The 24,384-nt window shown below is 40.5% G+C and overlaps 1 protein-coding gene across 1 annotated transcript in view; it reads right to left on the bottom strand.

Moving 5' to 3' along the window:
- The window catches only part of LOC110983972 (uncharacterized), a 183,726-nt gene that overhangs the window by 13,014 nt on the left and 146,328 nt on the right, over positions 1–24,384 (bottom strand). Inside the window, exons 30-57 of the mRNA XM_087142824.1 lie at positions 22,759–22,884; positions 21,830–21,967; positions 21,061–21,303; positions 20,550–20,690; positions 19,371–19,499; positions 18,508–18,633; positions 17,829–17,947; positions 17,244–17,484; positions 15,548–15,661; positions 15,051–15,170; positions 12,881–13,000; positions 11,495–11,587; positions 10,371–10,472; positions 9,751–9,852; positions 9,263–9,403; positions 8,748–8,860; positions 8,138–8,351; positions 6,738–6,794; positions 6,110–6,166; positions 5,218–5,274; positions 4,486–4,542; positions 3,540–3,632; positions 2,946–3,024; positions 2,699–2,778; positions 1,951–2,052; positions 1,331–1,432; positions 843–983; positions 328–440 (exon numbers count right to left, since the gene is read on the bottom strand). Of these exons, the coding sequence (XP_086998950.1) occupies positions 328–440; positions 843–983; positions 1,331–1,432; positions 1,951–2,052; positions 2,699–2,778; positions 2,946–3,024; positions 3,540–3,632; positions 4,486–4,542; positions 5,218–5,274; positions 6,110–6,166; positions 6,738–6,794; positions 8,138–8,351; positions 8,748–8,860; positions 9,263–9,403; positions 9,751–9,852; positions 10,371–10,472; positions 11,495–11,587; positions 12,881–13,000; positions 15,051–15,170; positions 15,548–15,661; positions 17,244–17,484; positions 17,829–17,947; positions 18,508–18,633; positions 19,371–19,499; positions 20,550–20,690; positions 21,061–21,303; positions 21,830–21,967; positions 22,759–22,884 (3,320 nt within the window). The remainder of the gene's footprint in view (positions 1–327; positions 441–842; positions 984–1,330; positions 1,433–1,950; positions 2,053–2,698; positions 2,779–2,945; positions 3,025–3,539; positions 3,633–4,485; positions 4,543–5,217; positions 5,275–6,109; positions 6,167–6,737; positions 6,795–8,137; positions 8,352–8,747; positions 8,861–9,262; positions 9,404–9,750; positions 9,853–10,370; positions 10,473–11,494; positions 11,588–12,880; positions 13,001–15,050; positions 15,171–15,547; positions 15,662–17,243; positions 17,485–17,828; positions 17,948–18,507; positions 18,634–19,370; positions 19,500–20,549; positions 20,691–21,060; positions 21,304–21,829; positions 21,968–22,758; positions 22,885–24,384) is intronic.

Raw genomic sequence — 24,384 nt, 5'->3', positions numbered from 1 at the left:
ATCCATTCTGAACCCCTGAGTTTGACGTTGATAGCTTAATACTAAGTTAATCTGACATGCTATTGATAAAATGGTGAAAGCATTTTAATTCAATTCAAACATTTTAGGCCAGCAATCAGCCGTTTCAATCTCAGAGACAAAGCCTTGGACAGGGATGAAACCCAGTACTGGAAAGTCCCCCAAGAGGTTATCTTTCATCCTGCAACACTTTATCAGCTTAACAATAGCAAATTTCATGAAATATAGCATAAATAAAGTTTTGTTAAAAATGTGTGCTGAGGCAGATCTGTTGGATGGGACTCTCTGGAGAAGCAGAGTATAAGTTACCCCTTGCTGAGCCTTGGCAGCAAAGTCCTTATATTTCTCTGATGATGGAATGCCATATGCTGGACTGAACGTCAGGGATGGTAGAGTAATCGATAGTTTGCGTGCGGGTAACTCTGATGGGGAGAAAAAATGTCAGTGAGAAACTGAATGCACCATTTTGGAAGTGAGAAGTTAAGGGGCCTCTCCTTTCCTTCTTAAAAAAAAACTGGATTAGAAATTACGTTTTAATTTTGACACGGCCTCCTCTGTACTTGTTAGTTTTAGAACTGTTCCCAAAAATATTCTCATTTCTATCCTGTGTCCATTTACTTTTTGTTTGTTTGTCTTTGAAAAAGTTAAACAGTTCAATTCACTCAACGTTATTCTATCAACAAACTTAACATCTACATTTCCACATGCCCAATTCATGACCCATTCTTGATGAGATTTTATCAAGGGTTGAGTTCTCAATTAGAAGCTCGGACAAAGATGAAATACCTCAGCATGGCCAAGCGATGGCTAAAACACTGACTTACGTTGACAGGAGCCATCTTCTTGCTTAAAATATCCGTCCCCTGCTCGGCACTGGCAGGAATAGCCGGCTGCAGACTCGGCTGGTTTGCACTCCTGGCCGGTCCCCGAGCACAGACTGCTGTCAGAGGAGCAAGGATTTGCAGCTGCAAAATAAAAATGGCCCCAAAATGTTACGACGACATTTCTTGCTCCTGATTTCTGATAATTGGTTTCAAGGTGAAAGTGACATACATGTCAAAGAAGAGATTACAGGCCTCTTCGTCTACTTTCAACGACTTTTTCCAAGATATAAGATGTGCTGAGAAAACCAAGTACATCAAGTCTTTGACACAGTCTGCTACCGAATACTATTCCTTCCTTCAGGTAGAAAGGAGGTTGGGGAAGGCCGAATGTACGTACCCAGCCTTTCTCCAACTTACACTAGGTGTAATTTTGTCTAATGTGACTTGGACTACAGACATCCTACAGAAACGTATTGACTTCTTCATACCTGCACAAGTTGGTCCTGAGTAACTTGAAGGGCACACACACTCACAGGCTTGCTCATCAAGTACCTCTTGATTCACACAGCTAGCGGCATTCAGTGAACACACTGAAAAAAATGCAGTAGAATTTACAACCACACTGACTCAAAGTAATGAACAAATCAATGAAAATATTGACACAAAGTAATATTCTGTTAGTCCCATTGACTTTAACTCACTTGCCCAGTAACCTACCATTAATTCCTGCAGTATTTCAGCAGGGGACTTTTCTTGGATTTGCCAGAAGCCTCCATTTTCAAAGGATCTAATGACGTATTCGTTGTACATTGGATTTCAAGAAGGATCAAGCTTTATGAAACTGACTTGGCCCAATCTATACCTTCTTGTTTAGACTAATAATGTCGGCAACAGATTTCAAAACTGATGTACTGAGAGACCTGGCAATTACAATGACACATAATGAATTATGGTGCTGTATGGGAAGTCTGATCAGCTTTATTCAACAGTTGCCAGTCTATCTCCACTTCTCCCCTCTGTTTTCAGAAGGGGATGGAGGTTATGCCATTCTTCTTCTTCTTTTTGTTTGTTTGTTTGTTTGTTGGGGTGTTTGTTTGTTTGTTTTTACCTGAACAATCAGCCCCTGATGTCTCAGTTGGGCATACACACTCACAAGCCTGTGGGTCCAGGATCTTGGTAATGGAACAGTTGACAACAGTCAATGGACATGCTACAAACAGGGAGAGGTAATGTAAAGCATCAAGCATGGAGCATTAAAATAGCCAGCTGTGGGATAAGAAAGTTCCTCTCTTCGGTATCTTGTGAGAGTTGAGCAACAAAATGTGTGCAATGATGGTGCTATAAGCAGGCTTTGGGACACTACCGTATTATACCCTACACATCATGTATGACTTTGCCGCTGTGATAGTCAATCTAATTTGTCCATTCATGACCAGAGAAAACTTGCAGACTGGAAAATGTTTTCAGTACTCTGTGATTTTCATTTTTTTTAGCATGAGAAGAGCCACTTAAGCATGAGATTGTGAGAAACCTGAAATGCATGAAACTCATCATGCTCAGTTGGTAAGAGTGGAAAGCAAAAATCGAAGATCAAACTTGACCAAATTCTAATGAAAGTTTTCAACCAATCGGGAGTGGATCCTTCAGACTGATATAGCTGGCTGCTCTCAAAAAGTGAATGAACTGAATATCCATTGAACAGCCGCTGAAAAGTGGACAAGAGATATAATAGAAGAGACAATGTAATTAGCATACTCGCTTTGTTGTGGCATAATGGGCCTACAGCTGTCAAGATACTGCCCAGACTATCTACGCGGCTATCTGTGCACAGAGAGAGGCTAGACAAAATGGTTTACCTGTAGTTGTGGCAACAGGTGGGGCTCCTGTGCTGGGAATCAATGTCTTGCATCGCTCACCAATAAACCCGTCTGGGCAGCTAAACACAAAACAAAAATTCCTGTTCATTCAACGGCAATAAGATATCTCAAACTATGGAATATTCAGCGGCATTCTTGCATTAACAGTTGATGGAAGGTCATGTTTATGCTGAGTTTTGTGGGTGGAAAAAACTTCTGGGGGGTATGGGCACAGTGCTCGTATTACCTGCATGTGTATGTAAACTGAGGTAGGGAGCCAGACCTGATGCACGTTCCACCATTAAGACAGAAATCATCTGCACAGTCTGTCGTCAGAACATAGGTGCATGAAAGAACAACGGAGAGGGTAGTTAATTGACGGATGAATGAAAAATGTAGATTTCTGAATAACATTCTCTTTGAGGGAGCTACCACATAGGATTTTCTAACTGTGCATAGGTTGAATTTACTACTAAAAGATGCCAAAGGTGAAAAAATGATATGACTTTGAGATTTCATTTGGCATTGCCAAGTTCTCCAGTTGATCACTTTCAACTTACACTTAATTTTTCATTAAAAGATTAATCAGTAACAAATAAAAAAAGGAATTTTACTCTGGACAGAAGTAATATTTGCAGCATAGATGGCTAGTTCAGCTAATAATGAGCGCCAAAGTTATCATGTATATCTGTACATAAGCATACACAACAACAGAATTTTTAATTTTGTTTTTCTAAATTTCGAGAATGGGTAACTCTGTCTCATTTTGGTCAGGGTTTTGATAAGTGGTTCAGACACATGGGAGTAACTGGGACAAGAAACCTTACAAGTAGGCCGGTACCTGCACACGTGTTACCAGTGAAGCCTTGAACACACGAGCACTGACAAGTTGCAGCATTCAATGTTCCACCATTGGCACAGGACAATTCACAAACTGAGAAAGACAATCAACAAGGCATAGAAATATATGCACAGAGACTGGAACAAAGTGTTTCATCTAATTCCTGTGGGACTACATCAGCTCCCATTTCCTGATTACCAAGCTGGCATACCTAGAGGAAAAGCCGTGGGAATTATTGGGAGGTTCCTTAACGTAACTTCCCTCTGCTCTGTGCTAAGAGGTAGTCAAATCAAACAATACCAATAAGGCCCAAATACTTGGCACCTCTCTCAGGCTTTCCCACAAAGTATCTTGACTAATCATGCAGCCTACCTGCACAGCTGTTACCGATCCAGTTACAGGTACCGGGCAAACACAGTTCTAAGGGGGAGAGGGCACTGGGACTCTACCCCCCCAAAAAAATTTGTCTAATCCCCGCCTAAAAAAAAAAATTGGAAAAAAAGGACCAAGCATTAGCAGAAGTGACAAGTAAAGGGTCTAGCCCCCCCCCCCCCGGAACTTGGCCCTAGAACTGCACCTGATACCTGCAGGTGTTGGAATGCGGTCTAATATTGATGGAGATCAGGTAGGCTATTCTCAGGTCTCATGTCACTGTTTAATCAGCCATGTTGGATACACAATGTATATTACTATTGGATATATATTATACAACCGACTGAGTTGAACTAACGTATGCACTCTTGATGTATCCCTATTTTAAATAAATTGTATTATTTCTGTTTAATTGATTCCTGCATTTACAACTTAAGGTCTCTCCACAGAATGGATGGACGCTTTGATGGTGCAAAATGGGCACGTCTGTGCTGTGCTACTGAGTTCTGCTTGGGAACACAGAAAGTCCCCATTAAGATTGCTCTTAAATGCTTCAAGATAAAAAGAAAGATACCTTCTGGTGTGGTGGTCTTAGGAGTCTCTGCCGAGAGTGGAGTATTTGTGGTAACAGCTGCAATGAAAAAGGTTCATTTTCATTGGTTTTCCAGTTGCAACCTGTTTGTTTTAATTATCCTGCTGTGTCAGGTAGGTACTAGTAAGCTTGAGACAACATTTTATAACCAAAACAGGTACCTGGCAGACAAAGTTCTTAGGGGGGGGGCACCGGCGGGGGCACCGGCTGGGGGGCTCTACTCCTCCCAAAAACATTTTGTCTAGCCCCCCCCATGGAAAAGAAAAAAAGACTGAGCATTAGCAGGAGTCACGTGAAAATGGTCTAGTCTCCCCCCCAAAAAAAATTTTGGCCCTAGAATTGCACCTGGTACCTGCAGGTGTTGGAATGTGGTCTAATATTGATGGAGATCAGGTAGGCTATTCTCAGATCTCATGTCACTGTTTAATCAGCCATGTTGGATACACAATGTATATTACTATTGGATATATATTATACAACTGACCGAGTTGAACTAACGTATGCACTCTTGATGTATCCCTATTTTAAATAAATTGTATTATTTATGTTTAATTGATTCCTGCATTTACAACTTAAGGTCTCTCCACAGAATGGATGGACGCTTTGATGGTGCAAAATGGGCACGTCTGTGCTGTGCTACTGAGTTCTGCTTGGGAACACAGAAAGTCCCCATTAAGATTGCTCTTAAATGCTTCAAGATAAAAAGAAAGATACCTTCTGGTGTGGTGGTCTTAGGAGTCTCTGCCGAGAGTGGAGTATTTGTGGTAACAGCTGCAATGAAAAAGGTTCATTTTCATTGGTTTTCCAGTTGCAACCTGTTTGTTTTAATAATCCTGCTGTGTCAGGTAGGTACTAGTAAGCTTGAGACATAAATTTGTCACTTTCTACATTTTGAGGCAGAGCTTCTGTCAGAAATTTCCACAAGCCAAAGTTTGGTAAGTCCATCAACAGAAACACTTGTTTGCTGTCATCAGAGTATAAAATTCACAGAGAAAAGGCAAATCCAATCCATCACAACGGAGAGAGTTAACATTTTATAACCAAAACAGGTACCTGGCAGACAAAGTTCTAAGGGCGGGGGGGCACCGGCGGGGGCACCGGCTGGGGGCTCTACTCCCCCCAAGAACATTTTGTCTAGCCCCCCCATGGAAAAGAAAAAAAGACTGAGCATTAGCAGGAGTCACGTGAAAATGGTCTAGTCTCCCCCCCAAAAAAAATTTTGGCCCTAGAATTGCACCTGGTACCTGCAGGTGTTGGAATGTGGTCTAATATTGATGGAGATCAGGTAGGCTATTCTCAGGTCTCATGTCACTGTTTAATCAGCCATGTTGGATACACAATGTATATTACTATTGGATATATATTATACAACTGACCGAGTTGAACTAACGTATGCACTCTTGATGTATCCCTATTTTAAATAAATTGTATTATTTATGTTTAATTGATTCCTGCATTTACAACTTAAGGTCTCTCCACAGAATGGATGGACGCTTTGATGGTGCAAAATGGGCACGTCTGTGCTGTGCTACTGAGTTCTGCTTGGGAACACAGAAAGTCCCCATTAAGATTGCTCTTAAATGCTTCAAGATAAAAAGAAAGATACCTTCTGGTGTGGTGGTCTTAGGAGTCTCTGCCGAGAGTGGAGTATTTGTGGTAACAGCTGCAATGAAAAAGGTTCATTTTCATTGGTTTTCCAGTTGCAACCTGTTTGTTTTAATAATCCTGCTGTGTCAGGTAGGTACTAGTAAGCTTGAGACATAAATTTGTCACTTTCTACATTTTGAGGCAGAGCTTCTGTCAGAAATTTCCACAAGCCAAAGTTTGGTAAGTCCATCAACAGAAACACTTGTTTGCTGTCATCAGAGTATAAAATTCACAGAGAAAAGGCAAATCCAATCCATCACAACGGAGAGAGTTAACATTTTATAACCAAAACAGGTACCTGGCAGACAAAGTTCTAAGGGCGGGGGGGCACCGGCGGGGGCACCGGCTGGGGGCTCTACTCCCCCCAAGAACATTTTGTCTAGCCCCCCCATGGAAAAGAAAAAAAGACTGAGCATTAGCAGTAGTCACGTGCAAAGGGTCGAGCAAAAAAATTTGGCCCTAGAACTGCACCTGGTACCTGCAGGTGTTAGAATGCAGTCTAATATTGATGGAGATCAGGTAGGCTATTCTTAGGTCTCATGTCAAAAAGATTGCTCCAAAATGCTTCAAGATAAAAACCAAGATACCTTCTGGTTTGGTGGTCGTAGGTGTCTCTATCGTGAGTGGAGTATTTGTGGTAACAGCTGCAATAAAAAAATTCATTCTAATTGGTTCTCATAGTTCCAACCTGTTTTTTAATCCTGCCGTGTCAGGCAGGTACCAGTATGGAAGAAGGACACAAAAGGAGTTACAACTCTGGCAAATCAATTGCTTGATGATCATTGCTGCCCGATCAGACAAACACTAGTAAACATTCCAAAAACGCCTGAATCCTGCCTGCAGCTTAGCCGGACAAGGGGGGGCCAATAATATTGTAGCGATTTTTATGGTGTATTCTGTGCAATTAACTACAACTTATCACAGTGTATGACCAGGAAACAGAAAGAAAAAATATTGAACATTAGATTTACTTTGGCCGTTTTGAATACTTTTTTAAAGATTTTGATGCCCTTTTCCATTATCCATGCATATGTTTGCAATTTTATTCTGTCACTCCAAAACATCAGTTTTCAATGTCTTTGTACAAGTTTGGCTAAGACTGGCCAACAACATGTTGACCACCACAGGACAGTTAAGTTCACGAAAAACAAAATGTGCTGTTTCATCACAAGGAGTGATCATGAGATCTCATAAAATACCTTTTTGTGTAAATTCCATAATAAAAATGATTCAAATAAAACTCAAAATCTTACAACAACTTGGCTACCGGGTGTTAATTCCCAAAAGAAGTCCAGAAGGAAGCATTCGATAAGGGCAACAACTGCACATGAACACTTCGGGTACACAGCCTAATAAAAGCAACTGTGCAAGCATTAAATTTGTCGTCGTTGTCAGATCATACCAAACACCAACAATGGCATGAATATTCAACTTCCTATACTACAGTACACAACGTTGTAAGGATGCAGATTACAAATGAAAAATTGCGGCAATTATCATGGGGTACAAAGGGGGCTTATCGTTGTGAAACAGGTGGTGCGTGGCAAGCATTCACTGCGCTCTGGCTATGGACATATCAGGTATGCCAGAACTTCAGTAATTGGCCAGATGTTATAGCCAGGCAGTTCAAACTCCTTCTGTGTCCTTCCTCCATGGTACTAGTAACCTTGAGGCATAAATTTGTCCCTTTCTACATTTTGAGGCAGAGCTTCTGTCAGAAATCTTCATAAGCTGAATTTTGGTAAGTCTATCAACAGAAACACTTGTTTGCTGTCATCAGAGTATAAAATTCACAGAGAAAAGGCAAACCCAATCCATCACAACGGACAGAGTTAACAGACAGATTAACTCACATTTTCTTTCATCTTACTGCTGCCTTGAGATGTTTCATGGAAACAAACATTTCACGATGCACTTTGTTTTATTGGTGGATGTTTGTATTCAGGAGTTCCAAAGTGTGAACGGCAAAAGTACCATTGGCACATACCTTCCACGACAACAGGATTGATGACTAAAGAGGTGGAGCCAATGACCAGAGAGTTATCTGAGAAAGCAGCCTGTACATTCCCTGTTAATGGCAGAGCCTGGTTGGAAGAGAATGCTGCCACAGCATTGATGACAACGCTGCCGTTTGTGAGAGACACGATTTCCACTGTCTGGACATGACTGGTGGCAGCATTTGCCATGAGCTTTGTCATAATCTGAAAAGTAAACAGAAAAACAAGAGCATTCAAATGAACCTCAAATCATTCAAATGGGGCTCAATAGCAATCCATTCTGAACCCCTGAGTTTGACGTTGATAGCTTAATACTAAGTTAATCTGACATGCTATTGATAAAATGGTGAAAGCATTTTAATTCAATTCAAACATTTTAGGCCAGCAATCAGCCGTTTCAATCTCAGAGACAAAGCCTTGGACAGGGATGAAACCCAGTACTGGAAAGTCCCCCAAGAGGTTATCTTTCATCCTGCAACACTTTATCAGCTTAACAATAGCAAATTTCATGAAATATAGCATAAATAAAGTTTTGTTAAAAATGTGTGCTGAGGCAGATCTGTTGGATGGGACTCTCTGGAGAAGCAGAGTATAAGTTACCCCTTGCTGAGCCTTGGCAGCAAAGTCCTTATATTTCTCTGATGATGGAATGCCATATGCTGGACTGAACGTCAGGGATGGTAGAGTAATCGATAGTTTGCGTGCGGGTAACTCTGATGGGGAGAAAAAATGTCAGTGAGAAACTGAATGCACCATTTTGGAAGTGAGAAGTTAAGGGGCCTCTCCTTTCCTTCTTAAAAAAAAACTGGATTAGAAATTACGTTTTAATTTTGACACGGCCTCCTCTGTACTTGTTAGTTTTAGAACTGTTCCCAAAAATATTCTCATTTCTATCCTGTGTCCATTTACTTTTTGTTTGTTTGTCTTTGAAAAAGTTAAACAGTTCAATTCACTCAACGTTATTCTATCAACAAACTTAACATCTACATTTCCACATGCCCAATTCATGACCCATTCTTGATGAGATTTTATCAAGGGTTGAGTTCTCAATTAGAAGCTCGGACAAAGATGAAATACCTCAGCATGGCCAAGCGATGGCTAAAACACTGACTTACGTTGACAGGAGCCATCTTCTTGCTTAAAATATCCGTCCCCTGCTCGGCACTGGCAGGAATAGCCGGCTGCAGACTCGGCTGGTTTGCACTCCTGGCCGGTCCCCGAGCACAGACTGCTGTCAGAGGAGCAAGGATTTGCAGCTGCAAAATAAAAATGGCCCCAAAATGTTACGACGACATTTCTTGCTCCTGATTTCTGATAATTGGTTTCAAGGTGAAAGTGACATACATGTCAAAGAAGAGATTACAGGCCTCTTCGTCTACTTTCAACGACTTTTTCCAAGATATAAGATGTGCTGAGAAAACCAAGTACATCAAGTCTTTGACACAGTCTGCTACCGAATACTATTCCTTCCTTCAGGTAGAAAGGAGGTTGGGGAAGGCCGAATGTACGTACCCAGCCTTTCTCCAACTTACACTAGGTGTAATTTTGTCTAATGTGACTTGGACTACAGACATCCTACAGAAACGTATTGACTTCTTCATACCTGCACAAGTTGGTCCTGAGTAACTTGAAGGGCACACACACTCACAGGCTTGCTCATCAAGTACCTCTTGATTCACACAGCTAGCGGCATTCAGTGAACACACTGAAAAAAATGCAGTAGAATTTACAACCACACTGACTCAAAGTAATGAACAAATCAATGAAAATATTGACACAAAGTAATATTCTGTTAGTCCCATTGACTTTAACTCACTTGCCCAGTAACCTACCATTAATTCCTGCAGTATTTCAGCAGGGGACTTTTCTTGGATTTGCCAGAAGCCTCCATTTTCAAAGGATCTAATGACGTATTCGTTGTACATTGGATTTCAAGAAGGATCAAGCTTTATGAAACTGACTTGGCCCAATCTATACCTTCTTGTTTAGACTAATAATGTCGGCAACAGATTTCAAAACTGATGTACTGAGAGACCTGGCAATTACAATGACACATAATGAATTATGGTGCTGTATGGGAAGTCTGATCAGCTTTATTCAACAGTTGCCAGTCTATCTCCACGTCTCCCCTCTGTTTTCAGAAGGGGATGGAGGTTATGCCATTCTTCTTCTTCTTTTTGTTTGTTTGTTTGTTTGTTGGGGTGTTTGTTTGTTTGTTTTTACCTGAACAATCAGCCCCTGATGTCTCAGTTGGGCATACACACTCACAAGCCTGTGGGTCCAGGATCTTGGTAATGGAACAGTTGACAACAGTCAATGGACATGCTACAAACAGGGAGAGGTAATGTAAAGCATCAAGCATGGAGCATTAAAATAGCCAGCTGTGGGATAAGAAAGTTCCTCTCTTCGGTATCTTTTGAGAGTTGAGCAACAAAATGTGTGCAATGATGGTGCTATAAGCAGGCTTTGGGACACCACCGTATTATACCCTACACATCATGTATGACTTTGCCGCTGTGATAGTCAATCTAATTTGTCCATTCATGACCAGAGAAAACTTGCAGACTGGAAAATGTTTTCAGTACTCTGTGATTTTCATTTTTTTTAGCATGAGAAGAGCCACTTAAGCGTGAGATTGTGAGAAACCTGAAATGCATGAAACTCATCATGCTCAGTTGGTGAGAGTGGAAAGCCTTGCACACTATGAACTACAGGTTCAAACAAAATCAAAGATCACACTTGACCAAATTCAAGAGTTTTGTGTTCTTTATAATTAAATATATATAACATTATGCATTTATTATCATCTTATCTTTGATATTTGTTATTTTTAGGTGTTTGATAAGTTTCATTTATTAGACTGTTCAGAGTTTTACTGGTTGTTGTGTACATGCGTACAATCATTTTGACAACTTAGCCCTCTCCAATGTTAGATAAATATTAGTATAAATGAAAAGCTTGACTTGAAAATGTTCAAAGCTTGCAAAGTTGATTTACTACTAAAAGAAGCCAAATTGAAAAAATATGACTTTGAGATTTCATTTGGCATTGCTAACTTCTCTGTATTAGTAAAAAAATAAAAGCGGCTATAAGATTATTTATTGCAGAAGGAGATAAAAACGAACCCACCACCCACCTACAAAACTAACAAAAGTACCTCAACTTCAAGTGACAGTAATTGGGTATTCTGCTATCATTGAAAATTTTGGACTTCTTCAAGTATGGGCTCACTGACAAACTTAGAATATGGACAAGTCAGATTTCACCAGAATCAGAATTTCATATCATACCGGTCAAGGCATTTCTATCATGGATAACAAAAACTGTGGAAGTCTCTTCCAACCTACCTGAGCAGCTGGGTCCATCCCAGTATTCAACACAGGAACAAGAACAGGTGGCGAGGTCAAGCGTGCCGTTATTGCTGCATGACAGTGTACATTCTGCAAAAAAGAGAACAACAGAGTGTCCAGACTGTGGGAGTCACTGGGTGCCATCTTTGGAGGCCCACAGGCGTGCTAGATACTGACAGGAAGGACTTCAAATTTCAGTCACATTGGGTGGTAGTATCATAGGTATTACAAGCCATTTCATTTGGGCTAATGAAGGTTTTGGCGTTTTACAGCTGGTGTACAGATCAGTAGGTTGGAAAGACTGGAACCTCCAGGCAGCCAACAACCAGGCACTAACACCAAAGACTTTCTCATTTGAATATTCTCTCATGAATATTATCCTACAATATACACTTAATATGAAACAAATGTATAGTTGTAGTACCATTCAAAACTGCAGTTGGATGACAAACAGAATCACATTTCGAGGCAGTGTGAATGAACATGGGCTGTTTTTGACATGCAATCGGATTGTAGTTTAAATTGTCATTACCCCTTATTAAAGAGGAACATCATTTGGCACATGGATGCTAACTGTGATCAAATGTTCTCCCCCCATCCAAAAAAATCCATGATAACCTGTCCATGGCTAATCATTCTGTGAATCACTCCTAATCTGTTCTCAGTTTCCAAATGTGACTCCTCAAATGTCATTCACTAATGTTTCTCATTTTCTTGCTAAAGGCACAGGTGTGTACAGAGTCCATCGAAACATCTGCCCTCAATAATAATTTTTTAAAGGAACCAAGAAATAGAAATATTTTTATAAATTTTACTAAAAACCCTTGAGATTACATTTTGGGGTTTCAATTAACCTTATTTTAAATTTTTGTTTTGCAATTTTAACCCATATTTTAATGTTTTTGTTTTATGCTTATACATATTTGCATATTCGTGAGCAGAACTATGATGTCATCCAAGGCACTGAATCTCAATGTTGCGCTGATTTGTGCACAGAAAATGTCTAGATTTTTTTAACCACTGCTATGGCAGAGTTTCTTTTCTTTGCAAATTTACTGCTGTGTAAGTATATGGCAATAATGCAACAAAAATCCTTTCCACAGAAATGTTCTCAGATAGCAAATTTGTGATTCACAATTTGAACATGAAAACATTCAACGTGAACCATGTCTTCCTCGATTTAAATCAAAGCAAAAGCGCCCTCACTTGTCCAGAAATGCTTGGTCAATTTTTAATGTTTGAAAAAGTGCACTGTTCAGTTCACGAAACTCAAAAGAGATGTCAAACAGTCTTCATACATGAAAGAACAGTATAGAGATACACAACAAGTGATTCTAAGAAAAATTCATTTCCTGGTTCCTTTAAATTTGGTCCAAATCTTACCCGTCTGGCAGTTGTCTCCCATGAAACCCAGTGGACAGGTGCAGGTGTATCCGCGTACGTTGGCCAACATGTTGATGCAGGTAGCGCCATTCATGCAGTCATTGCCCACTTCGCAAGGTGCTGCAGAAAGGTAGAGCAAGAGCAGTAAGTATTAAAAGGGAAGATGGCCCACAGGCAATATGGTGTCAACAATAAGATGTGAATGTTCTCCTGCAATTGCATGCGATTCTGGCAAAATCAAGTGGCAAGTCATGTGGTGTAATCTGCTTACGGATCACTTATATGCTGCCTGGCTGGGGCAGCCAAATTCTTCAGAAATATCAGCCTCATTTGTGTTACATTTTACCTCAGAATGTATTTTTGACCTTCATTTTTCTACACTTCATGAATTATTCTTTTTGTAGTGGTCAGAATGTCGTTCTGTATTGTTTTGTTTGCAAGTGCAGTGACTTGCCTCATGGAGTTACGTGTGAGCGCTCATTCCATTCCACCATTTTATGCCGCATTGTGTGGTGAATTTCTGAGAAAATTGTCATTCTTTTGCCGTTAATTTGCGAAGACCTTGCCAGCTTAGCAAAGTGAATAGTAAATTTTAGTCTTTAGATCGATATGAACGTTGTAGGGTTTCCAGTGGATTCAGGTCATAAATTTAAGAATTTGTCATTAACCAACTTTTTTTTTTTTTACATGATTAGGACTTTCGCCTCTTTACTAATGAGGACTTTTGCCTCTTTACTAATGAGGGCGCTGGGCACATGCACAGATGTGTAGCTCATTCATCTGCTCCTTTTGACCAGATTGTTATTTATTACCTTTTGAGATAGTTCAGAGCAACAGATTTAAATTTTGAACAGTTGTACTGGTGTAAGTAAGCAGGCACACATAGGATTTACATGGGGATACATCATTTAGTAGTAGTTTTGTATTTATAATTTTACATAGTGGAACCACCATCACTGTCACTACTGTCACCATTGTCACCACAGCCATTGTCACCGTCACTACCACCCCCAGCACAGCAGCTTCCTACTGTCAAACTTAACTACAACTGCTACTCTATGACGCCAGGCTGCTGTGTTTCTGCGCTATCTCTGTATTTAATTTATGTCACCTGGTCATAACTGAATTACAAAATCATCCGACTTCAGACTGATAGCCACCCAAGCTTGCCACATCATTCCAGGAAATAAAGTGACATTCAGTTACATGTACATGTAATGGACATTACTTGATTACTGATTCTGATGCGTGTCATTGCTGAGCCACACTGTTTGACAATCTGTAGTGCAAAAGGCTACACTTTTTCTCCTATACTGGCAGCCATCCATACATTTACCAGCCACACAGGCCAAATGAAACTGACATAGAAAGAGCAGACCCTTTGGGCTTTTTTTATAACTACAAGACCCAAAACTCCATTTATTCAAGTTACTTGGACACTACATGTATTTGATGCCTTTAAACGGATGTTTGGAAAGTAAAAACAGAATAGTCTTTAATAAACTCTCTCATGTGCTGAAACAGGATGCAGAAACATGATCCATGCTGTGGTTCATTCCAAAAATCACTCATGTACTTCATCAGTTGCTGCCAAAAGTAAACAAATTTCAAATAGATAATGCAATACAGGAAATGCAACCTGGAGTGCAGATATGTGTGGACGTGGGTTTCCTTTCAGCTTCACTTTTACACGACAGGCAGAACATAATATGGACACCTGTATATTTTCAGCATAAGAAGAGTTTCATAGAATTTTGTCGTAAGAAAACAATGCCGCAAGTGGTTCCAAAACTAAAAAAACACATGAAAAATGACAATTTCAAAACATGCTTGTGTTATAATAAGATATGAGACATAGAGTGTCCAAAACGGGCTTCTAGAGCTATGGTTAGGTCTACTGTCTGCGTGCCCCTGGGTATTTCTAATGGAGTGAAGTCCTAGATCTAGCTCTAAATGATAGGCAACATGCAGATTCAGATGCAGACCTATGCTTGCCCCAAAACAAGCAAAAACAGACCTTTCAAGCTTGAGGGCACTGGCAATGCAACACACTAGTTGCCTGATGTCCAGAGATATGTATAAAATTCATCTTTTCTTTGCTGAAGATGACACTGCTATGGGATGGTAAATGTAAAAATGCTAGCCTACAACCAGAAAAGGTATATTTTACCTATTGTTTGACACTGGAGTCCATTATAGCCTTGGGCACATGCACAAGTGTAGCCCGCAGCAACTGTTGAGTCCTCACTGCAGGTTCCACCATTCATGCATGGACTGATGCCGCAAGGGGCTGCAAAAGAGACAAAGTGGGGACTCACAGTCAGTATTGTCATGTCCTTACAAGTGTATCCTTTGTCCTCACAAGGGCATCGCATGTCCTCACATGGAATTCAGTCTACAAAAAATAAGCTAAATCATATGCTACTAAAATGAACCGCGACAAGTCATGCATTTTTTATGTGATCGTTCACCTTGTGAAGAAGGTAACCTTCATTACTCGCTGTTTGTATCAAACTTTCGGCTGGAAATTTCATTTACTTGCGACCAAAACTGGAGTGGATTCTATTGCACCTCTGCTTGACAACATTTAAGGTCAGAAAATGCACAATATCTGGCCATAATTCGCCCTCTGCAAAGTCAGTTCAATGTACCAAATATTCCACGTACCAATTTCACAGTTCTGACCACTGAATCCTGGTGTGCAGCTGCACGTGTAGCCTTCAGGTGCCACATTGTCTTCAATGCACTCACCACTGTTTCTGCAAGGCATGGCATCGCATTCTGCAAGAGAGAATTGAATCATTTATAGACTACTAAGAGGAGATGCTATAACTCAGTGTGGTGGCAACACAGCTGTGTGCTCGTGGCAATCGACAGCACTCAGTTGGTTTTACTTAATGCACACGCACCACCTGTCCACGAGCATTGCACCATCACGTTTTCCCGATAAAAAACAATGCAAGTCACAACCCCTCAAAAAAAACCCTGCAATTCTACCTGAAATATTTTCTCAAAAACTAGTCTTGAAATGTTTTTACCACTACATTTCTACAACCTTCTAAAAAATGCTTGAAACCTGTGACATTAATGAATGCCTGTGATCTCGGCGCCTGTCCAGTTTCTGGATCAGCTCCAAGCACATCGTTTTTTCACACGGCAAATTCAAATGCAAGCCTCAACCTTAAAACTAGACTGAGGTACACATTCTAGTAAAAACTGCTGTGGGTTAGTAAAATGTACTAACTTGCCCAATGGGCTTGTGAAGACAGACCTACCAGTTTGAAGTGGTCGCTCATCCTAGTTTTAAAGATGAACAATAAATGTTGTGGCTTTTGATTGTATTTGCTCTTTATTATTACCAGGAATTGTAACAGTTTTGAAGCCTCTGCTTTTACGTTTTAAAATTGACAATATGACTCAACAGTAATGTTCGAAAAAATAATGTCGAAAAAAGCTAGTCAAGGTTAGTTTTGCTCCAAAAAAGTCCAGTGAGGAAGTGGGAATCCAGTGGGCTAGTGAATAAATAACTTGACTTGTCTGGAGGGCTAGTTAAAACACTTCAGGTCGAGGCCTGAAATGCAAGCTTTATGCTACTCTCCAGTGTCAAATCACATTATAGTTTTAGAAATATAATCACTACGGGACAGTTGTGGGGTGTCACAAATGTGACTTTGGGAAGATGTGCCTTTTACAGTTTGCTGGCTGGCAGTACTACAAAATACAACATGGTTTGAGAGATGTTGACCAGAAATACCAGACTGATGGCTGAGTTCATGTAACATAATTCCTGACGCAGAATTCAGTTTAAAGAGGAGCAATAATTTTGGTTTGCTTTACTCTCAAGATATATTGCTCGTATGGCAGTGAGAAGTTGTCTAAAGTGCACAAGCAGAGCGCATGCAGTGCAGTGCTGTGGTAGAGACCATTACACACCCAACACATACAAGACCCCCAGCCTGAATTCACATCACAAAGCTATTCCAGTGAACTCTAACAAAAGCATCCTTTGTTATTGTTTAACCTGTTACTTGTCAGTCACTGGCACTTGTAATTGGCCTTGTGTATGTCTCCAGGGCTCATGGTCTTGTATGCCATACCATGGCTGGTCTTGTGACTGGTCTTGTGTCTGGTCTTGTGACTGATCTTGTGACTGATGTTGTCAGGTGTAATATCTGGTTGCATGACCGGCCTTGTGTTGCCATGGTCTTGTTGCTGGTCTTGTGACTGGCTTTGTGTCTGGTCTTGTGACTGGTCTAGTGACTGGCTTTGTGTTTGGTCTTGTGACTGGTGTTGCATTGTGATATGGTCTTGACTACCATCATGGAGCTCCATGCTATAATTAACACTGCAGTAGTTTTCTTACTGGGCTCCCCGATGATGAATGTCTGCCTGATCAGCCTGTGGTTGGGGGCTAGCTGACCACCATTTGATCCTGTCAAATGACTCAGGAACACCTGGATGATGGCAAATTCCCCCGGTTGTGTCGTGTGGAAGTTAACCACCATTTTAACCTGGGCCGTGGAGCTTGTGACAAGCGACAGGTCAGTGACCACCACGTCTCCAAAAGTACTAGCCAGTGACGAACGTCGGAAAATGGCCTCGGTCTAAAAGTAATTGGAAGCATGCAGGAGGAGGATGAAAAAAGTGCAGACAAATTCATCAGACGGGGCACACTCTTGCAACATCATAGGATCAGTGCACTTAAAGAGTACCACCAGAGGTAGCCATGGGGAGTCACTGTTGCAGTCTACTATTTTTCATGTACCAAGTTAATACTACCACATACTGGACTGGTAAGGTGTGAACAACGCTGCAGAACATACATTGGATGGTAAACGCACAAAGGTATTATAAATTGATGACTTCAGACTAGTGTGGTTTGTAAAAAGTAAGTTGTAGGACAAAAAGCACCTGGGAAAAATTCGCTCTTGGTAAACAATCGACTTACCGCATTCTTCAGCGCCTCGCGATAAGTTAAGTAATTAGCAACAAAGTCAAAGCCAGTTCCCCCCACATTTGTGCCACTGATGACGTCAAATACTGCCGAGGCATTGAAGGAAAAGGCCTCTGCAAAATGAGAATGACAAAGTTTGTAGAAACATTCTGTCCCGGTTGAGAGAAATATGGCACATCTATATCACTTCCTCATAGTTTTCAGTCACTTGTAATTTTGGAACAGTGGTGTGAAAAATTGCAGTAAGGGCCAGAAACTACCTGTGACTCGAAAATGGAAAGACTGATCAGGACAGACTCTAGAAAATGCTGAATGTGTTCACTGCTTGACCACTTTGAAGTTGAGGGAGATGGGGTGAATCACCCTCAACTTTACTGACAGTAGCAATGGGACAATTGGGAAAAGTTGAAATCCAGTTGTCTTGAATTTGAAAATTAAAATACACTTGCAGATGTTTTATTTTACAACAGATCTGTCCCAGGTGTGGTGCTATTATTTCGGTTAAAAATACAGAGTTTTTTTTTTTACAAGAAACCTCAAGGTCTATGATACTGGCCATCTGCTACCCATGGAGAGTTACACAGCTCCAGCCCCAAAATGCCCATATGCCCTCCATACAGCTAATTATAATTTACAGAATGACCGAAAAGAAATGTTAGATTTCTTCTACTACCTTGACATATGGCATTCTGTTCGTAGAATCCAATTTGGCAGGTGCATTCGTACGTTCCTGGTAAGTTGCTGCATTCTGAGTTGGCCTTGCTTTCGCATGGATTTCCTGCATCACACTCGTTCACATCTGCGACAGAAGTAAATAAATTGAGCAGATATCTTGTATGGCTGAGTCAATATGAATAGAGCCTTCAAACATTTAACCTTCAATGCAATCGAATATTTGAATATCCAACTGCATCAAATTACCCACAAACATGACAAAAGAAGAAACACAATTTGCCTATTTGTGCAGTGTTCTACCTTGTTGGGTTTCAAGAAAGGGGCCCATTCCTTATTTTAAGGAGGAGAGTAGTAGTCCAACTGATGTTGAATCCTACTCGGTGATATATTTCTTTAGTTGCAGTGAAGACCACAAACCACAAAACGTAATAAAGAAAAATTGAAGGAAAAGTAATTTTTGAAAGTTTGGCTTTAATATGCTCTTACTTCTGGGCACATGCATCGGTAGCCATACGCTTATCTCAACATCTTGAGAGGTCTGCTTTCAGAATGCAATTTTGCAACCAAACAGTTGACATTTTCCATTTGTTTTGCTGATTTTTTAAAAAGATTTCATTTTGAAAAAAGAAGTTTAATTATTAAATAATCGATAATTCACATATTCACCACAGCCCTAATCTCTACACATGTGTGGGTTTCACAAAGAGAAACCCATAGATGTGTAAAGATCACCTTGACATACTCTATAATGAACCACCTGTATTGATAAATTGGAACATGCTAGAAGATAGGATATGGAAAAATCTCCTGGGTGGCTGAACTGTAAAGGACAACAAAGGCCTGAGATTCCCTTCTTCTTACCGTTACATTGACCCATGGGGTTCTTCTCATAGCCGTCCAAACAGTCGCAGGTGTAGTTGCCATTGACGTTGTTGCAGAAAGAGGTAGTTGTGTCACAAGAATCCAGACTTAGGGCGCATTCATTGATATCTGTGCCGAGGGTTGTAAAAACCAATCATATTAAACTGCCAATTAAATTGGTGGGGCAATGGGGACTGGGAGATGTGAATTCCACCACTGAGTTCTGCCCTACACCAGCAATTCATCTTGGGTTTTTTGCTCCTACGTGTTTACATATGGCTGCTTTGAAGTTCATTTTGGGAAGAACATAAAAATGTCTTGTCTCCAATTACGATGACATCAAGAGGTCCGACTCCCAGCTGGTGCCCAAAACAGTAATTCTCTTTCTTTTTGATTTAGTCACAACCAGTGTGGTGCTCTGTAATGATGTTCTCCCTAATACTGACACAATGATTACAGTTAATACAGCCCTGAACTAATTAGGCTGAACTTGTCATGAGTCAGGCTGTCTAAACAGCACTCCCAATACCGGGAGTGCCAGACTTTTACTCACTTCTATCCTTGGTTAATTCAAATACTGTTGCCTGTATCAAAGAAAAAGTAATTCTAAAGGGCACTCGGTCAAGTTTCTTGGGAGTACTTTTGGAGTCATTCAAAATGCCATTATCCACGAGTTAATACACTGAAAAAATATGGCACTTTCACCAATCCCAATATCACGTATTTCCACTTTCAAAGGAGGAACATCTAAGCTCTACGCTTAACTAAAAAAAAAGGACCATGATTCAACTTACTATGAAAGAGATGCAGTCCTGGGTTAGAAACACTAAATATGCATTGAAATGATTTGGACTGGAAAAAATAACCATGCTTACTTTTTCAATTATCTGCATTTACAAAATTAAGTTATGTGGCAATTATAACATACAGGTATAATGTGGGATACACAAACCTGCTCACAAGACAAGTCACATTTTGTCTTGCTGGGCCCAGAGAGGGAGCAAAAGAATCGATTCCTACAAAACAGGTTGATTCAACTTAACACCTGCCCAGCAAATTAACAGTGTTCACGGCATTGGGCCATACCTGTATTTACAGCCAGTTCATAAATCGATCATTGAATCACACAACAGTGTCATTGTAAAACATCCTGAAACAAAAAGATGTCAATGTGTTTACCATCGCACTGTCGACCAGGTAAACCATCATCAGAGGACACGTATCCAGCACTGCAAGTGCATGTGTAACTTCCATCGTTGTTTATACACGATGCTCGTCCAACGGCGCATTTATGAGAACCATTTGTGCACTCATTCAAATCTGCAAAAATGTGACACTCACATGACTTTAACACTAAGCTTGGGTCCGGCTTTAGTGCAGTCACTCATAATGCAATGCATAAACGTGGCAATTAAAGTCAATTCAAGGGAAACTTAACATTGTTATGACATATAGTGGAATCTTGGCTCAAGTCAAGTAAAATCTGTGATAGAAAGGCCAGAAATGTGCGTTCAGATGTCCACTTTTTTCAACAATCAAGTTCTGCAAACTGTACAGACGCATGACTTCTTGACCCAGTCGGGGCACCTTGTGTAAACCAAATTGGTCATAATTTCAAACGTTTGTCATCACCTTTGAAGGCTCTTAATTTGTGGCCATAATATCACTGTAAGCTACACCGGCAGAATACCTTCACAGTGTGTGCCGTTGCCTTGGTAACCGGCAATGCAACTGCAAGTGTAGCCTCCGAGTGTGTCCGAACAGGTGGCCATGGGGTGGCAGAGGTCTGGGTTCTCCTGGCACTCATCGATGTTCACACAGGATGTAAAACCATCGCCGCGGTAACCGGCCGAGCACATGCAGAGGTAGCTGCCCTCAGTGTCTTGGCATGTACTGAAACTGGCACAGACAGAGCCTTGGCATTCGTCAATATCTGGAGACCAAACACAGACCAAACCAATAAATTCATGAGGTTTTGATTCACTCTAGTCTTGTGTGAAACTGAAATACCTGAATTAAAAATGAACATGTCTAATGTTCATGTAAAGGGGGTTATAAGGTTTTACATTTAAAGTGGGACATCTGATTGTTTAGAGCTCTCATGGAACATTTTCAGAGACTTATGAGAACTCTCCACTTTCATGTCTCCAATAGTACATGTACCTAATTTATCGAAATTGAAAATGTACCCTGTTTAAGAATTCTGAGGAGGCACAGTGAGGTGGGAGGCTATGACAGATTCAGAAACTATTAAAAACGAAGATTGGCCATCGCCAAAGTCTTGTGTTCTCTTAAGGACGGATAAGAGAAGACGATCTGTTTTGTATACCTGTAAAAAAACAAAGATGCAACAATGGGTGATACATGGTAGATGAACTCTCTTTTTAGTGCATGTATTTACTGTGGGCAAAAAAACCTGGACAAATTTTTTTTTATGAGAAGGGCTTGGTGATGCATACCTGTGCAGTTTCTGCCGTTGCCTTGATATCCCATACTGCATTTACACTGGAAGGAGCCTGTGAGGTCATTGCATGCCGCATTGGGATCACAGCCGGCAAACAACGGGTCACTGACGGGCAGTGCACACTCATTAATATCTACAAGAGATATGAATATTGTGACAATGAACAGGATTCACATGTTCATTCAGAATTTGGGCAATCTGTGAATGAAAGCAGTAAAGGCTTAGGTCAACACTTAAGGTAATGTTTTTATATAGAACTGCGATGACTTCTAACTCACCCCCCCCAACACCACCACAAACCCCAACCCCCAAAAGGGCGGGAAAGAAAAAAGGAATAAGAGAACAAACTTCTAAGACCTAAAATCAATACTGTGAGATGAATTCAATGCACAAGTAATGGTAGACGAAGGGTCTGTAATGAAATTTTCTGCATAGATTATATGGATGTACACTTTACAAAGAGTGCCCCCCTTTCTGTGTTAAATGATACCCCCTAGCTCCCTCCCCCACATCCCGGTAAGTTCTTAACATTTCCACAACCAGTGCATTTCAAGCCATATTTCTGTAAACCATCTCCTATGGAAACTTCCTTGTAACACTACTGTACTAAGAACAAAGTTAATGCTACATGTATATGTATAAATGTAGACCCTAAAATCTTTCAGTCATAGGCTCCTTTAACATGTTTAATGCCGTATTATCCCCCAAAATAGAATTTTAAACCTGACCCCCTTCAAATGGGTTCATTTTTGGTCTTTAGGGTAATCTGGGCTGAAAAGGTTAAAATGTCAAGTTTTAGTCCCGTCAGAGCAACAGTATTTGAGCTACGGACCACTATTTTTGGCCGATTGCGGATGATGATGGAACAATTGCAACCAGCATCAGTCTGCTTTCAGAACATAGTCCAAAATAATTCCATCTTACCAAAACACTGGCGCCCGTTGCCGGTGAAGCCATTTTTGCACTGGCAGGTGTAGGAGCCATTGTTATTGATGCAGTTGGCATCCTCATGGCAGTCATTCAAGGCATCATCCAAACATTCATTGATATCTGTGAATTAAGAAGGGTAGAGCAAGAGAGCGTCAATATACTGGTCTAACGTTACGAAAAAGTTTTATCTGGTTGCGTCATCATCACAGTCTCATCATTACACACCAGTTCTCAAGTGGCACTTCATGAATTAGGAAAATGTAATGTCTTTGCACACAGCCCATTTGAATAACTAGTGACTTGATGGGATTTTTTGCGATGAACTTGCAAGTAACGGGTGGGAAATTTTACACATACGTTTAAATGAAAAAAGTTCTAAATCCGTTTACAGATTTTCCCAAATGTTTAAACAGAACCGCCCCTTTTAGAGATTCGACGTTTGGATTGATGCAATCCGGTGTTCATTTTTACTGTAAACAATGCCTGTTACATACTTTTTTCTTCCCTTTCATCATCTATGTACATTTTGAAAAATAGGGATTCTAAAACAATAAACACTGCTTTTTTAAATGCCCCAACACAACATTTTTGCATTGGGTGGACCATGTGCATTGTTGAGCTATATAATTATGCATATGAAAACAATGAGGTAGGCAGTGACCTCTGTAAAATGCTGGCTAAATGTTTAAACAGTATGGAAAAGTTTTTGTAACTGTTTTTCAAATTAAATGTAAGTTCCCACCATTACGGCCTGCAAATAAACACACAAAGGAATGAACTTGTTACAGCTTGATTTTTTGGTTCATGCTCTGTGTTCCTGTTTCCATTTGGCCATCTCCAGAAAGAAAAGCTATAAATGAAGGAACTAACATATTCAAGATTACACCAAAGGAACAAGTTCATCCATTTTAAAATGGAGAATTTTATTTTGAGGTGGCAACAAGGCAGTAGCGTGCATACTGTTCTGGCTAAGGGGTTGTGTGGTGGGGGGGGGGGCATTTGATCCTAAATTCCCCCTGTTGAAGTAAACAGCTTCTTTGCGGTGCCCAAGTGATTATACGCCCTGTAAGATCATGTCAGACATAAAATGGTTAGGAAGGTTAAAGTGATGGCTCACAGGGCTATCTAGTTGTTTGGTGTTGACCAAAGATCTGTGATCATAGAAACGCTTCTTGATGAGAGCGTTCTTACTCTCTCCAACATACTGAACACTGAATACCCTGGAAGAGCTACAAACGATAGTGTCTTTGGTTCTGTGGGTGGTACCGGAGGAGTGTCCAGAGAATGTATCTGACTCCAGGACGTGGTTCTGGCAAACAACACATCTGTTAGAATCACACTTGAATGTGCCTTGCTGGGAGGGGGGAGGGTGTCCAAGGGGTGAACTCTGCCCAAGCACGGACCATTTACCCAGGGATGTGCAACATAAGCTCACAGCTGGTTCAGTGCGTGTTACGGCCAGCACAATATCAAAGCAGAAATTAAATTGGATTATCTCTAATAATAAAACATATATTCCTGTCTACCACTTTGTTTTCTTGTGATATTTTAAGTCTGGGTACACCCTTTTTAAAAATATGCTGCTAAAGACATTCCATCCAATATATTCTGAGAAAAGTG

The sequence above is a fragment of the Acanthaster planci genome, linkage group LG01, assembly GCF_054643075.1.
Source record: "Acanthaster planci isolate LZ-2023a linkage group LG01, COTS_SCS, whole genome shotgun sequence".
In the NCBI taxonomy this organism is placed as follows: Eukaryota; Metazoa; Echinodermata; class Asteroidea; order Valvatida; family Acanthasteridae; genus Acanthaster; species Acanthaster planci.
This window is presented reverse-complemented; position numbering and strand designations above follow the sequence as displayed.